The following is a 16,944-nucleotide window of genomic DNA, read 5'->3' on the forward strand; positions in this document are numbered from 1 at the left end:
CGGTACCTTTATTTTGACACACTCCACATCCTCATGTAACTTTTCTCTGCTGACATAGACGCCTGACAAGATTGACTGAACCCTTTGTAACAAAAGCCGGTATTTTCCACTGTCAAGGGCATCGCGAGTTCATGTTTTACAGCAGAAACGACAAGCCCCGAAAAGTCTGTTTCAGCGAATCAGTGCGCAGTATTCAGGTCAGGTGACAAGTCTGCTTGCTTGTCACTTTGAAAAGACGCGCTAGCTGAGAGGAGTTTCGTCAAAGCTGACTAAAAGTGATCGAGGATGGATTTCAGCGAACTTGATGAACCCGTGATATCTTCTTCGGGAAATTAAAGGAAAATAAAAGCTGAAACTTTTTCACAGAATCTTGCTAAAACAGCTCGTTAGTGGTGAGGGAAAAGCTCTCTGTATTGCGTGTACGTTAATCACAACAACAAAGTTTGACAGGCGTCTATGTCAGCTGAGAAGATTCACGTTACAAAGATTAACCAAGTGTTTTATTATGTATCATAGCAATTACTTGGCTTTGTTTAACTCTGAAACATGGAATGTGGAGTTATCTGCTTTTGCCACACACACAAAAAATATATATATATAAAAAATTATTTCAAATAACTTTTTTTTGTTATTATTACTTAATCAAAACAACCCAGCTGCAGTTTGATTGATATTCAAATGCACAATATATAAAAAAAAAAAGATGATATATAAAAATGAACAAGAACGGAGTTATCTGTTTTTGCAAATGAACTCATGTGTTACAGAGTTCATTTGCAAAAACAGATAACTCCGTTCTTGTTCATTTTCATATATCATGTTTTTTTTTTAAACTGGGAGAGGGTGTGCAATTTTCAAAGAGTTTAATTAAACTTTCATGTTATATATTTTTGCATGTATTAGTGCGAGTTAATAAACGTAACTGGTTGTGTACACTTGGCACATAATATCTAAATATTGATTAATCGATCGATATAGCCCTGAATCGAATCGAATCGTAATCGTATCGTAGAATTTTTTGAGGTATCGGCAAATATCGTATCGCTGGCTGAGAGAATCGATATCGTATCGTATCGTGATTAACTGTCCGATTTACACCCCTACCCATAGTTCGAATTACGGGGGGTATTGGGGGGGTCTGAACCCCCTAGATGAGACTTGGTACCTCCCAAAAGGGAGGAAAATAATAGTTGGGGGGGTACTGATTTAAAAAAATAAAAAATATATAATGTTAGCCTATCCAAAATAGTATGTATTTAAATACGATTTCAAACCCTACCCCCCATCGGGCTGTACCATTTTTCTGGTACGTTCAGCCTCTGTTCTTTACCATGGTTTTTTGATATCACTTCACTAGCTGTCAAAACGTACGTAGGCTACGCGATAGTTTGTCGATAGTGCTGCACAGATCATAATCCGCCGGTCGAGCGGGTCAAGTAATAACAACATTCCATTCAATCGAGGGTGGATGACAGATAAATCATTATAATGTGTTGAGTGTAATAAAGACACGGAACTCCCATGGTAACTTGCCTAATGTACAGACGGTAACAAAGTTGCGCTGTTGAGGTTTGCGCAGTTATAAGAAACAATAACGTTATATAGGCTACACACGACCAGAATGCTGTTTTCCTGAATGCTATCACGATTGAAACCGAGCTATTGATTTCATAACAGTTCAATAAACAAATAATTAAAACTAAGTTAGGCTACTTACATTTTTAGACGCAATGACTGTTTTTGTTCTGTTTCAGCAGCGAAAATAGTTCCAAACAACAGAACCATAGCGCATCTCACAGCAACACGCATCCATGATTCATTACTGAATGATTCAGCGTTTTGAACTAATCGCTCGAGTCAAAGATTCAATTACCCATTATTAAACTGCCTCATTCTGAATAAATCAGCCGTTTGAACGAATCGTTTAATTTAATGACTCAATGACTCGCTCATTAAGACGGTCGCCTGTCACCTCCTACTGACGGTTTAGTTTAATAAAGTATCATTCTTTTCAACATTCCTTATTTGTATATTCAAAAAATATTCAAAACAATCTCATAATCTCATTTAATACAGTTATAATTTTTCACAGTTATAATTTTTCAATGTAAATAATTTTATTTGATTGGTAACAGCCTAGTGTCTTATTATTTTAATTGAATGTATTGATAAATGTAAGAATTTGAAATTAAATTTAGAGCATACATTAAATAAAATTAGGGGAAAAATACCCTTTATAAAGGTACAAAAAATTATTCCGATAAGTGTTTTAAAAAATGAAACATTGACAATTTAAGTTTAAAGGGAGTAAAGCCTCTGTTTATTAGGTTAAGTTTTTAAGTTAATGCAACCTATTATTTCTGTTAATAAGACAATTATTAAGTTATAAGGTTAAGTTATTAAGATAATGCAACCTATTATTTCTGTTAATAAGACAATTATTAAGTTATAAGGTTAAGTTATTAAGATAATGCAACTTATTATTTCTGATAATAAGACAAACATTAAGTTATTAGGTTATTACGTTAATGCAACCTATTATTTCTGTTAATAAGACAATTATGAAATTATTAGGCTATTAAGTTAATGCAACCTATTATTTCTGTTTACTAATAAGAAAATAACACTACTATGGATTGATCCAGATCTCAGAGATGTGAAATCAAAAGGCAATTAAATCGTCATAAGACCTTGGTGTTTGCCAAAAAACAGACATTCTGGATTCACAATAAAATCTCAGACTGGCTGTAAATATTGAAGTGACTTTCCATCCCCATGAGGAACAGCCAGTGCTGGCAGGAATCTTAAATCTTACCACACGGTCTCCATAAACCAGGGGTACAGGGTCTTGTAGTCGTTCTTGAAGTCAATCCAGCGGCCCATTCGTCTCACGGATGTCTGGAAAATCATAATCATACCCAAAACAAATCACGTCATTTAGGAGGAACTCGCAATGATGAAGGAACAGGTCACTTTAAAAATCACAATCGTGTCACAAGCAGCTCTCGAGCCCAAAAGAGCACACGACAGTAGTGCATATTCCTAGTTTTCTGAAGCTGTTATTCATGGATGACCTCTCCAATCAAAGGTCACGTTTGACATCATGACAACTGATTAAGACACTCAGGGACCAGGAACTCATTGCAGAAATTAACTAGCTAGTCATAACTGTTTTCTGAAACACATATACATATATATATATATATATATATATATATATATATATATATATATATACAAAATCACACATGTATTCACATCCAAAATAAAAGTTTGTGTTTACATAATATATGTGTGTGTACAGTGTATAATTATTTCGTATGGCAGCATGTATATATTTAAAAATAAAATATACTGAATATATATTTATACATATTTTGTATTATATATATTTTATATATAAATAACATATTTTTCTTAAATATATACATGCATATGTGTGTATTTATATATACAAAATAATTATACACAGTAAACACGCATATATTATGTAAACACAAACTTCTATTTTGGATGTGATTACATGTGTGATTTTGTGTGTGTGTATATATATATATATATATATATATATATATATATATATATATATATATATGCGTGTTTACTGTGTATGATTATTTTGTATATATAAATACACACATATGCATGTATATATTTAAGAAAAATATATGTTATTTATATATAAAATATATATAATATAAAATATGTATAAATATACATTCAGTATATTTTATTTTTAAATATATACATGCTGCCATACGAAATAATTATACACAGTACACACATACTTTTATTTTGGATGTGAATACATGTGTGATTGTGTGTGTGTGTGTATATATATATATATATAGACGTTGATCGAACAGCAGATATTTTTATTGCACAAAATTAATGTTATACAGACACTTTGAGAACTCCCGTCTGTCGATTCAAAGATCAAGATTCACACACACACACGCTCGTACCTCCCACTCATTAGCATATCTCATGACGATGCTCCTGCACTGCTTGTTGTACTCCGCGATCCCCATCTTCGCCACATCCTCAGGTCCTCTGATATTCAGCGTTTTATCAATCTCATATTCCTGAAAAACATCAACAATTACAGAGAGAAACCAAAAAAAGAAAACGCATTTGTCATCAATCAGTGCCTCTGTTCCAATCCTCAGCACATGCGCATTCCTGCCACACAAACACTGATGTTTTGAAGAATTGTGCTCATGTAAATGTCTTTACAAGCTGTCTGACACAGATGAGGTTTGGTAAAACGTCTTGTGAAGCATCAGTGATTATCAGTTCAATATTATAAACACATTAAAAGTGCAGAGACTCCGCCCACACGCTCTTCTGATTGGCTGTGATTTTTGATTGATTTTGCTGTGAGTGCAGTGTGTCTGCCGAGAGACTCCGCCCACACGCTCTTCTGATTGGCTGTGATTTTTGATTGATTTTGTCGTGTCTCATAGTCATGTCACTGGGGCCAGTTGCATAAATATAGCCATTATGTAAAGACAGTGTCTTTAGATCTAGTATGACCCACTAGAAGTTAGTTAAGGAGCATTTAGACTTACTTTTCAGTATCAAATTAGGCCGATCTACATTTTTATGTAACTGATTTAAAAGTTGTTAACAGTCTTAAAGAAAAAATGAGGTCTAACTTGTAAAGCTAGTCTAGGCGGTGTCTGCAACCGGTGTAGAGAGACAAACAGCTTGTCGCTGTGATCTTATCGAGTCTGGCCTCGAAACTCCTGATTGTGTGGGTTACTTTCGAAAAGACTGGATGTCACTGAACAACAGTTAAAGTGAAAGCGCTCTTTAAAGTGTCTATATGCAACAAACCTTCACAAACACAATATACAGCTACAAATGCAAATAAAACATGCAATTACTTTTTCTGAGATAGAAAGATTTTATTGAAAAATATAAATACATTTTTCTAACTACTGGCTAAACTGTAGTTCCATATTGTTGCGGCCTGTTATTAACAAGTAAGATATTTTGGTCATGGTACTTATTTGTTAGCATAACTGGAGTACATAAATTACCATGGTATTACATTACTGTACTTTTTTCAGAAGTTGAAGAAGCTTTTTAAAGGAGAACTCCGGTCAATTTTAACATTGAGCTCATTTTTTTGTACATTTGGAGTGCTGTCAATACAGAGAACAACGACAAAAATCGGTGTTGCCTACACCGTGTTATTCTATTTTTAAAATTTGCACCCTGTTGACTTCAATGGGGCAAGTACTAAACCTGCTTTTAGCCTCTTAACATCCTTGATGTGTCATTACAAGTGCACAGAAAATGTGAGTGATTCCTTCTGAGTGAACACGAGTGAGTCTGACTGCAGTAGATGTGAAAGAAATGTATAAAAATGATGTTATCGTAATCGATTGCCGAGTTCACGCGCGTGATCATAGGTAACTAAACCTATGCGCGTGAACTCGGCAATCGACTACTTTGGACTTCAACCGAAAAACAGGATGTAAACAAAGGTATTTGCGCTGGCTTAAATAACATCATTTTTATACATTTCTTTCACATCTACTGCAGTCAGACTCACTCGTGTTCACTCAGAAGGAATCACTCACATTTTCTGTGCACTTGTAATGACACATCAAGGATGTTAAGAGGCTAAAAGCAGGTTTAGTACTTGCCCCATTGAAGTCAACAGGGTGCAAATTTTAAAAATAGAATAACACGGTGTAGGCAACACCGATTTTTGTCGTTGTTCTCTGTATTGACAGCACTCCAAATGTACCAAAAAATGAGCTCAATGTTAAAATTGACCGGAGTTCTCCTTTTTTAAGTTCAGAAGCTCAAATTACTTTGCAACTGAAAATATCTGTGAAGTGGTCACTCGCATTTTTCACAGTTGCACAATGAAATACTTAGGCTACTGAGTTACTAAAACAATCTTTGTCAAAGAATACACTTGTTTGTTCACAGTTTGAACGTCCTTGTTTCCATTTGTTTAATTTGAAGATCTGAGGTGAATTATCCATTGTTGCTTTTACAGCCTCAAAGCTGGAGCACTAAATGATATTCAGAGTCACATGACACGCTTTTAACATTAAATAAAGCACATAAACAGCGCCTGAGATTATCATCGCCACACTTTATGTTTGTTGTTCCAGCGCAAAGTCGCAGAAAAATACAAAAACAGTTTCTGAAATAGAATCGTCGCATAAATCAAAAGTGCCTAATGTTGCTGAATGAAATGTTGAACCCAGGACTGCGCAAGCATTAGGGGTGTTGATGAACTCGATTTACTCCATTAATGTTTTGATCATTGCTCTACATTTTTATGAAACATACCCATATTCAAATGTTGATTAAAAAAAAGCTAGCAAAAATCTAGAATAAAACTGTTTGTTTGTTTGTTTGTTTGTTTGTTTAAAAGCAGATGGTCTGTTCTTTCTTGTGATATATTGCATGTTCAGGTATTCATACAACAAAATATTCTGGGGGCCAAGAAACTGTGAAAATGATCAAAAACGCTGGCACTGACAAGTTTTTAAAGGGTCATGAAACCCTAAACCAAATTTTCTGAGATTTTAACAGAGGTATGTGTGTTGAACACCATTGAAAACAATGTTAGCATCTGTTAGATTTAATAGTTGGGGGAAAATGGTTACATTTTAGTTTTTTTGCGCTATTTTCATCTTCCTGGTTTAAAATCTGGTGGTGCGAAAGCTCCAGTGCATCTTTCCCCGCGATGCTGCCAGGGCTAGACTCTGACTGCGGGCGGTTGGTTGGCCATCAACCACGGACACATCTAAACTGTGTGTGTGTAGCAACCATTCAACTGGAGAATGGTGGACTTCGGCCTTGTACACCAAAGCAGGTTTCGTCTTGCGAGTGATGCGGTCCCGAGGACTTTTCTATCGCTTCAGAGGTGTGTGTGTGTGTGTGTGTGTGTGTGTGTGTGTGTGTGTGTGTGTGTGTGTGTCTAAAATGTAACCCTGACCGTTTTACTTGCCTTTTGTTAAATAATCACTCGTTATTAAAATTTAGATATTTCAATAATACCTCAATTGTATGGAAATTATGCTTAATTTGTGAAAATGTCTATGTCACTGTCCATCTTTATTATGTGTGTTTAGGGGGCGCGTAGATCAAGGCTATGAACGGAACGTTTTTTTTTTTTACCGGAAAATTTATTATTTTTAAATATAGTGTGTATAAAAACAATTTATATGTTTTAAATATAATTATGATTACTGTAGGCTATATATGTAGCAGGACATTTTTACTTTTGAGAAAGGACAAAAATAAGGTGTCCGTGTATTTCATTAGACTTTAACTTTGCCAGCTATAAAAAAAAAAAAAAAAATCTATTATTTCCTCACGTTTTACCACTGATTTTTAGTGACAGTCGATATGCATGGGCCACTGGCGATGACAGTTCCCCCCCCTCCCCTCCCCTCCCCTCCCCTCCCCTCCCCTCCCCTCCCCTCTTAAATTTGCAACAGGATGGACATACAATATTGGTTACTAATACAGAATGACATAGACAAAGTGAGTTTCTAACAATATACAAATCATTAAAACTTAGTGAAGACTATTAATGGCCACTTGTTATGAGAAGCATTAATGAACCTCTTGTCCAACAAGAGACAACATTTACTAACATGCATTTACTCCAAACTCACTTCATAAGGACAGCTGAGCTCCTCCTTCTGTGAGATGATGAGCTTCTTACACAGAATAAGGCAGTCGTGTGTTTATAAGTCATGTTTAATCAAAGCGTTTCAATCTTCTGTTTATTCAGCTATAGCGATAGGGATTTCCTGGGATGATGCGCATTATTGTACTTCTGCGGAGGGGCATATTTATCGTGTTTGCGTGAGAGCGCCCTCTGGGGTTCAAATGGGGCAGTATTTACTACCAATCAGCCGCAGTCCACTGACAAGCTGCGCATAAGATAATCGCAGCCTTTGCCAAATCGCGTGCGGTTTTATTGCGATTAACGCCCGTTTCACACATACTCCGTATGCAGTGCAGGAGCAGCACGCGCAATAGTGCTTTCACACGTAACTGATCCGCTGCTCTAGGCTATACCACAAATACATACTCACTATTTGTATTTCAAATCCAGAAGTTATCAGCAACTTTTATTTAAAAAAAAGTTTTTTGTCAGCATTGCGATTCTCTTTGTAAACATATACACTGTTTAATAGACGTATTCACGTTTAAACCATAGACTGTAAAAAAAGATGGACGACGCCCCTTCGCTCTCTTCCATTGATGAGAACTGAAGCCGCCAGTGTCCCGATATGGCGCTGAGTCTGCGCAGTAGCGATCTCGGGGCCAGACCTGCGCAGTCGTGAGCAGGAAGTAAAGCTGCGAAATCAAGGCTCCGCCCTCACTCGCCTCAGGGAGAGTGGATTCTGCACATTTTTAAAAAAATGTATTGCAGTTCGACAAGAGGCTTGTTAAAATAAAGTAAATACAATCTCCTCAGTCCTCCGAAGATCCCGAAAAAATGTCCGTTGGTGCTTCAGTGACTACTTCTCTCAGAGAACCTGTCAATCACAGCTGTCAATCATGACGTCACACCACCGCATCACGTAACTAACTAAAAACTAACTGATTTTTGAAACAGACACTTGAACTTACATCAGCGTGATAAAAACGACAGCAAATGAAAGAAACCACCTTTGGAAAAAGATATTTGAAGTGTAATTTAATTGTTTAGTTGGTCTCACATCCCGTTGAATAACACAGGGAGGCGGGGCTTATGACCTATACTAGGACCAGCCACCGGGGGGGGGGGCGATCGAGACGCTTTGGCTTCACTTTTCAGGGCTTGTGCGGCACGCTTGGTTTAAACACAATTTAAACAACATATTATTAAATGCATTACTTCTATATAAATATATATTAAGTTGCTCAAGCAAGTGGTAAAATATTTAACCATGTACTTATATTAAAATCGCATAGCCTACATTTTAAATTAAAACTTAAAATTGACAAAAACAGCTGACTCATACCCTTTCTTTTGCATAATTTAAATCTTTATATAATAAATCTTGCATGTCACAAAGAACTTGTTTTTCCACCTCCACGAATGAGACGAGTGTTGTTCATTATGTTGCCTTGTTGAAGTAAATTGTATTTTCCCTTGATTTACCCCGGTCTTAACGTCTCAGCATTGCGATTCTCTCTGTACACATGTACACTCTTTAATAGACATATGCACGTTTAAACACAATTTAAACAACGTCAGCCTATTATTCAATGCATTACTTCTACTTATATTAAGTTCCTCAAGCCAGTGGTCAAATATTTAACCATGTACTTATATAAAAATCGCAAACATTTTAAATTAAAACTTAAAATTGACAAAAACAGCCGACTCTCATGCCTTTTCTTTTGCATTTAAATTTTAATACAATAAATCTTGCATGTCACAAAGAACTTGTTTTTCCACCTCCACGAATGAGACGAGTGTTGTTCATTATGTCGCCTTGTTGAGGTAAATTGTAGCTTTCCTTGCTTTACCCCGGTCTTAAAGTGAAAAAAAAAAAGTATTTAAATACATTTATTACTACATTTTATTTAATTAATCGCATTTATGGTGAAATTACTACATTTTCAGGTCAATCTGTGTTCATTTTGACCACGAAACATGCGCTGTCACTTTAATTCAGCGTTTGCAGCACAGCAAAAATAGACTCGGAAATGCGGAATCAAAGTGACAGTGCATGTTTCGTGGTCAAAATGAACACAGATTGACCTGAAAATGTAGCAATTTCACCATAAATGCGATTCACCATAAAAACGATCGCTGCACTGCTGTATACGCACCGCAACTGGAACGGATCGACGGACTGCAACCGCGTGCAGTGTGAAAGCTCTGACCTGTTAACATGGGTACGGAAAAAAATACACACCGCATACGCACTGCAAACGGAGTATGTGTGAAACGGGAGTAATCGTTCAGCCCTAGCGCGTCGCGGCGCCTGTAGTTAGGACACGGCGTAAGTGACGTTGAGTGATTCTCACCACAGGCAGGCCGTGACAGTCCCAGCCGAAGCGCCGGTCCACGTGGAAGCCGCTCTGATGGGCAAACCGGGTCACGATGTCCTTGATGGTTCCGGCTAGGATGTGGCCGTAATGAGGCAGACCCGTGGCGAAGGGCGGCCCGTCATAGAAGGTGAACCTGAAAAACAAATCAACGACACATAAACATACATGTATAAAAGACATGTGGAAGAAGGGAAACTGACGATGTCACACCCAGTGTTGGGAGTAACTCAATACAAGTAACCTGAGTTACGTAATCAGATTACTTTTTCAAGTAACTCGTAAAACAACGCATTATATCTAACAAAATATCCGAGTTACATTTTCAAATAAGTAACGCAAGTAACTTTGTTTTCCCATTTATTGACTGACATCTCTCGGCCTCATGATGAGACAAATCAAAGTGCAGAGTGTGTGTGTGTGTGTGTGTACATGATGATTACTGAATAAATAAATGCAACCGCACAACTTTATTTCTGTCTGATTTAAAGCGCACAGAACTCTAGGTTTAATGAGCCGTAACTGACGAAACTAACCGTAATTTTTACCCTTTCAGTAAAATATTGCTCTGCAAACATCATTAACAGCTTTAACCTGTCAATGCTGACAAATGACCATGGTATAAGTGGGATCATCCACTGCTAGCTGTGCGTTAAACAGAGCAGGACAGTAACGGAGTACATTTACTTGAGTACAGTACTTAAGTACAGTTTTGAGGGATCTGTACTTTACTCGAGTATCATTTTTGGGGAGTACTCATGACTTTACTCAAGTACATTTGAGAGGCAAATATTGTACTACATTTCTATCCATAACTGTGAGTACCCATTACTTCTTCTAAAAAAAAAAAAAGAAAAAAAAGAAACATCTCGGAAACCCTCTCAAATGTGATTGGATTGTGCATGCGCCACTGATTGGGACAGCCTATCAGCAATCACCTTCAGCTTTCCGCCAAAGTCAACTCCATGGTCAGATTTAGATAAGAGACGAAACCATGGACGAAACAATGGATGAAGACGCAGCAGGTCCATCCCGGGAGCGATATTTTTTTCCCCAGGATGGTAGGGGAATACTCATGAATATTCATTAGGGAAGCCATCCCTGATTGGTCTTAACCCCAGTGACGGGTAGGTTTAGGGGCGGGGTTATGGTGGTCATAAGACCCCCAGTGACGGGTAGGTTTAGGGGTGGGGTTATGGTGGTCATAAGACCCCCAGTGACGGGTAGGTTTAGGGGCGGGGTTATGGTGGTCATAAGACCCCCAGTGAGGGGTAGGTTTAGGGGTGGGGTTAGGGGTAGGGTTAGGGGTAGGTCATCAGACCAATCAGGGATGACTTCCCTAATGAATATTCATGAGTCTTCCCCTACCATCCTGGGAAAAAAAATATCGCATCCCGGGAATGTGCCAAGCCGTGGCCCCACCTCGCCAGACTATTTCAATTTTCTGAACAAGTTAATGATAGTTTTCGCTTCAAGTGTTTGCTGTGTTTACCAATGTAAGCACTGTGGCAGTAGTAATGCAATATTTAGAAAATGTACTCTTGTACTCTTGATACTCAAGTACTTTTAAAAACAAGTACTTCAGTACTTTTACTTAAGTAGACATCTGACTGTAGTACTTTTACTTGTACTTGAGTAAAATTTAGCAAGGGGTATCTGTACTTTTACTCAAGTAATGTAGCTGTGTACTCTGTCCACCTCTGTGCATTAAACTATTTGAATACACTCCGCTTCGCGTCGGGCTGTTATTTGCCTCCACGAGCATTAAAATAGTTTATCTGTCGCATTTATAAACATCAAGGCATTAATTATTATTAAAAGCATTGTTAAAAACGCACACTTTGGGGTGAGATGTGCAAGTGGCTCTGAAGTGCCAGTGAACTTTGCCTCCAAATGCAGGAAACAATAGTCCAAATATATTTACAAAAGATATTAAACCTTTTCCAGGCTGCTTTATGAAGATGTAAATGGGGTGAAACAGAATAAGACTAACGTACATCTTTCACAATCCAATGCCTCAATAAAAACCAATATAACATATTCAATTCCTCTTAGCATTGCAATATGACTTACAAAATAATGTGTGTATCAGTATATTGGGTCCGAGCAACTCTTAAAGGGACAGCAGCCTAATATTCCTGCTGCCGTCTCTATAATTACACTAATCAAACAACAAAAGACAGAGAAAATTCACTCGTTCTTGCCTGAATAACTTCTGTAACTATATTTGTAATGTATATTTTAATTTTTATATATTTTAAGTGCAGTGGTATTTTACATTTGATTACAGTTTCTGTACCTGAATACCTGAAAATCTTAAAAAACACTGTATATTTCAGTCGTATCTTTGTTCGATTGTATCTATTTGTTGCGATTGCACATTTTTTATTTGTTCTTTATTAATTACTGGGTGTTTACTTGTCTTTAATAATGCTTGAAATGTATATTAGCTAGGCTAGTTGTGTTTCTGTGGGGTTTTCAAACCAAAGGCAAATGTTCCTTGCGTAAGTGTTCTTTAGCCTGTTGATTATTGTTCATGATATTCAGCTAGAGTTAAATGTTTTATAATAATAATTTTTTTACCTTATTGGAATCGAAATTCGGAATCGATAAGCAGAATCGAAATCGGGAACCTTTAAACTCTAAACGATACCAAACCGAATACCTAGCAGTGCTGCTTTACTTCTTCCTGTGTAAATGACAACTACAAGTGGCACAGCTTACCCCACTCTCCCCTATTCACTACACAAAGCATGACTGTGATGACCCAGGACTCACCTGGGCCGGTTCTTGGACTGCTTCAGACACTCCTGGAAACAGTTCTTCTGCTCCCAGAGCTCCAGGATTCGCTCCTCCTCCGTCGGGAAGTGAATGGATTCTGGCACGGCTTCCACCATTCTGACTAGACAACACACTTACATTTACATTTATGCATTTGGCAGACGCTTTTGTCCAAAGTAGAGCCCGACCGATAAAGGATTTTTAAGGCCGATACCGATACAAATATTTGGTGATTAAAAAATCCGATATTCCGATATATATATCAGAAACACCATAACACACAAACACATAAATCCAGAAACACGTAACAAAACATGAACAGTTCTGATAAATATAATATATAAAAATACAAACTTAAGATATGAAAACAACCTTTGAACAAAAAAAAAAAATCAACTATTATTATTAATATTGACAGTAATAATTTAAAAAAAATCAATGATGATGATATTATTATCATCATCATTTGTATTATTATTAAAAAAGACAAAGGTCATTCCGTGTGTGTGTGTGTGTGTGTGTGTGTGTGTGTGTGTGTGTGTGTGTGTGTGTGTGTGTGTGTGTGTGTGTGTGTGTGTGGTCATGGGTTCAAAGCAAGAACTGATAAGATTGTAAATGTGTACCTTGAAATGCAATGTAAGTCGCTTTTGATAAAAGCGTCTGTCAAAAGTCCGTTTGCATTTTGATTATTTCGAGAACCGTTCATCGAATCGACTTCACAAGGGAGTGCAGTGTCGCATTTGGTGCAATAGCCTATAGATGGACACGCGAGACGCCACACGTTCAGAATTAATAAACTTTTAGTAAACTACAGAACAGCGCGAGCGGGAAGCGGTGCACCTCACGCGGGCAGGGCTTATGCTCCGAGAACGGACACTGCAGTGATATAAAACGCACACGTCTGTTAAATTAAGCAATACTTTTAAGGTAGTCTAATATTTTTCTGACTAACAAATTACTGACACAGTAAAGGGTAGATTTAAATAAAGAGAAACGAAATTTAAATAAAGAAAAACGAAATTTAAATAAAGGGAAAACGAAATTTAAATAAAGAAAAAACGAAATTTAAATAAAGAAAAACGAAATTTAAATAAAGAAAAACGAAATTAAGTTAAATTAAAAACGAGATTAATTTAGATTGATAATAAGGGGTAAAAAGGCTAACACATTTTGTTTCTACTATTATTCTATTTTCCACAATGTCAAAGCAACGCAGCTTAACCCAAAACACAAGCTCAGGCATGCACTTCTGTCCATACACACTCCGCTGTTCTGCGCTCTATAGCCAGAGAACAGTCCAGTTGCTGGAACACCGTGTCGGTTCTATTTCTAGCATGCACGCGTTTTCCGCGTGGCTCGAGCCGCATTTGAGACGCGTGTCTCACACAGGCAGTGTGCAAACTCCAACCTGTTAACATGGGAGCCGAAATAAAAACAGACACGCCACGCAGCCAGTGTGTCGCAGGCCTTATTCAAGCGCGAATGAGAACCATTTCGCGGGGGATCCCAGGTGTGAAAAAAAAAAAAAAAAAAAAGAATATTCAAATGTCAAATTTTCAAATCGAATTTTATTATTTTATTTTTTAAATATTCATTTATCGGCCATTATAAATGCCGATACCGATAGTTTGGAAAATGCCTAATATCGGCCGATAATATCGGCCGGGCTCTAGTCCAAAGCAACTTACATTGCATTTCAAGATACACATTTACATTCTTATCAGTTCTTGCTTTCCCTGGGAATTGAAACCATGACCTTGGCGTTGCAAATAAACACAACAAACACACTCCATCAGTCACACACACGCTTGACGAAACTCATTTTAAAGTCCCCCTGTGGTGAAGATCCATCTTTTAATGTAGTTTATGTGTCTGTGTGGTGTTTTTAATATGCTTTAAGACAATGCATGTGTAAATTCATAAGTCGACAGCATTGCTGAGTATTTCCTCCTTAAAACTGCAGTGAACCAAAGACAGTCTCAAAAACACGCTTTGAAATCGCTGGTGTTTCTGACGTCACAAACTACCTTGTAACCAATCAGATCAACGTGTGATCGTCAACCAGTGGATCTCTGAGCGGAGTGAGTGAGTGGAGGCGGGGCTCATTTGCATATTCATAGAACCGCGCATACTAAATGAGGCAAGGGTGTCGAGTTACAGTCAAGATATTTTAAGGCGTGAAGAAAAAAAAAAGTTTAAATATGTCATTTTAGTGATGAAAGATGAGTTTTAAGGGATAAAATGATTGATTCAGGGAGACTTTAAGCTCTCTAGAAGTGAGTTTCAGATTAAACTTCTTTATTCCAGCAAAACAATTAAAGTCACCATGAAATAAATAATTTCTTTTTAATGGAATATTGCAGTATTTATGACTTATCGGTGCACATGTTTATTGTTTTAAATGCATGTTCCTGGTAATCTTGAGCCAGAATAAGTTCCTCTCGCAGCATCTCTTCTCTTCTCTGATGATGTGGGCGGGGCTTTAACCTGTCACTCACATGAGATCAGCCAATAGCAAACCACAACCATCCAATCATCCAATCAATTCCCCACAGACACAATCAAGCCCCGCCCACATATGTTCTTGTTCCAGAAGCGTTTCTCTCGGATATACGACACAATAAGGGAAGAAAATCTAGCGCAAGCTCCGTCTCATGCCGACTTTATGATTACATTATTTTATGAATAACAGTGAACAACTTTCGGACTGCTCCGAGTCACGCAAAGCATCAAATGACTTCAGAAGAATTATAATTATAATATATAGTGCACAAGTCATATGAGCCACTGTTAAGATGCTTTAATGGTACATTTACATAATTTATTCAAGCATTAAAGCATCAGTCCTCATTCACTGTGGTTTCATCGAAAAGAAAACGTAAGTCATTCGGGTTTGGGACAAGCTGTGTATGATAAGGAAAATGTGGGTGATATTCTCTGCATAATTCAAAATAATTTTCTTCATGAGAGTGTGTGTGTGTGTGTTTTTATTGTTTAACTTTTATCAAAGCTTCAGTCCATAACTTTTTGCGCTCTAGCGGTTAATAAACGAAACCGCATGCGTCTTGCGGAAGAATATTGTAGCCGGATCTACTTCTCTCTGTTTATGTATGACGAGTCAAGCTACTCCAGTGGTGCGACCCGACTGGTCTAAAATAGTCCCAATATCAACACTAAACAAGGATAAGACAAAAACACGGTTTGGGAAATGGATTCATGATGTACTCGCTTGTAAAATACATTTTGAAAACAAAAACGTTACGGACTGCAGCTTTTAAATAAAGACTTTTCAACAGCTACAAGATCTGCATCTATTCATTGGGTTTTCAATTTCAGTTTCACTTTTCTGACCTGCTATCTGTATAACAACAATAACAATAAAACATAGAAATGAATGTAAACGGATAGGTTCATAAACATTTGAATCACTAAACCAACAACATTGTTGTAACATTATGAATGCACTGCTAGAGGAACAGACAATTTATAAGGACGAAATGCTCAAACTGTCTCAAACATACACATATACTCTCTTAAAAAAAGAAAAGAAAAAAAAGTTTGTTTGGTATTAAATGATACAAAGCACTTTATGGACATTATGATGAAGTTACTTTGAAGTGTAAATAAATACAGCTGCATCACCACTATCTGTCATCATCACACACGCGCGCACGAGCGCGCGCTCGTCTCTACAATCACAGTTCGCCGCTGTTATGATCGCATTTCTCTATATATGAGATCCATAAACACAGAGCAGTGAGTTTATGTGTGCAGTGAGTGTGTGTATAAGTTCTGAATTAAGATGAAGTGTCAGTTGAGACTCACATGCGGACCCTCAGCCGGTGAACAGAGAAAGCGGAAATGATGCAACTGAGCGAAACTGTGGCGCCGGACATCATACAAGAGTCTCTTTTCATAATAAAAGTCTATGATAATCATCATATAGATTAGTGATGTGATGTCCACTGATATAGTAAGATTTATTTAATTAGATTTTAGAATAGTATGTGTGTGCGTGTATCTTACTATCTTGCAATGCAGCATGGTATATATTCCTGTAATTTTTGTTTTCTTGTCCATAATTTTCAGCAATTAATACACTGAAAATCCAAGCTGTGTTTTGAAGAGCAC

At 37.1% G+C, this 16,944-nt stretch overlaps 1 protein-coding gene across 2 annotated transcripts in view; it reads right to left on the reverse strand.

The window, feature by feature from the left end:
• The window catches only part of iars1 (isoleucyl-tRNA synthetase 1), a 136,950-nt gene extending 120,236 nt beyond the window's left edge, over positions 1–16,714 (reverse strand). The window contains exons 1-5 of one of the 2 annotated variants that reach the window (XM_079857204.1): positions 16,639–16,714; positions 12,811–12,934; positions 10,012–10,168; positions 3,966–4,085; positions 2,816–2,898 (exon numbers count right to left, since the gene is read on the reverse strand). In XM_079857204.1, the coding sequence (XP_079713330.1) occupies positions 2,816–2,898; positions 3,966–4,085; positions 10,012–10,168; positions 12,811–12,929 (479 nt within the window). In that variant the 5' untranslated portion in view covers positions 12,930–12,934; positions 16,639–16,714. The remainder of the gene's footprint in view (positions 1–2,815; positions 2,899–3,965; positions 4,086–10,011; positions 10,169–12,810; positions 12,935–16,638) is intronic. The other variant, XM_079857205.1, reaches the window with a different exon arrangement.
• Positions 16,715–16,944: the final 230 nt, after the last annotated feature.

This window comes from Squalius cephalus (genome assembly GCF_949319135.1).
Source record: "Squalius cephalus genome assembly, chromosome: 22".
NCBI lineage: Eukaryota > Metazoa > Chordata > Actinopteri > Cypriniformes > Leuciscidae > Squalius > Squalius cephalus.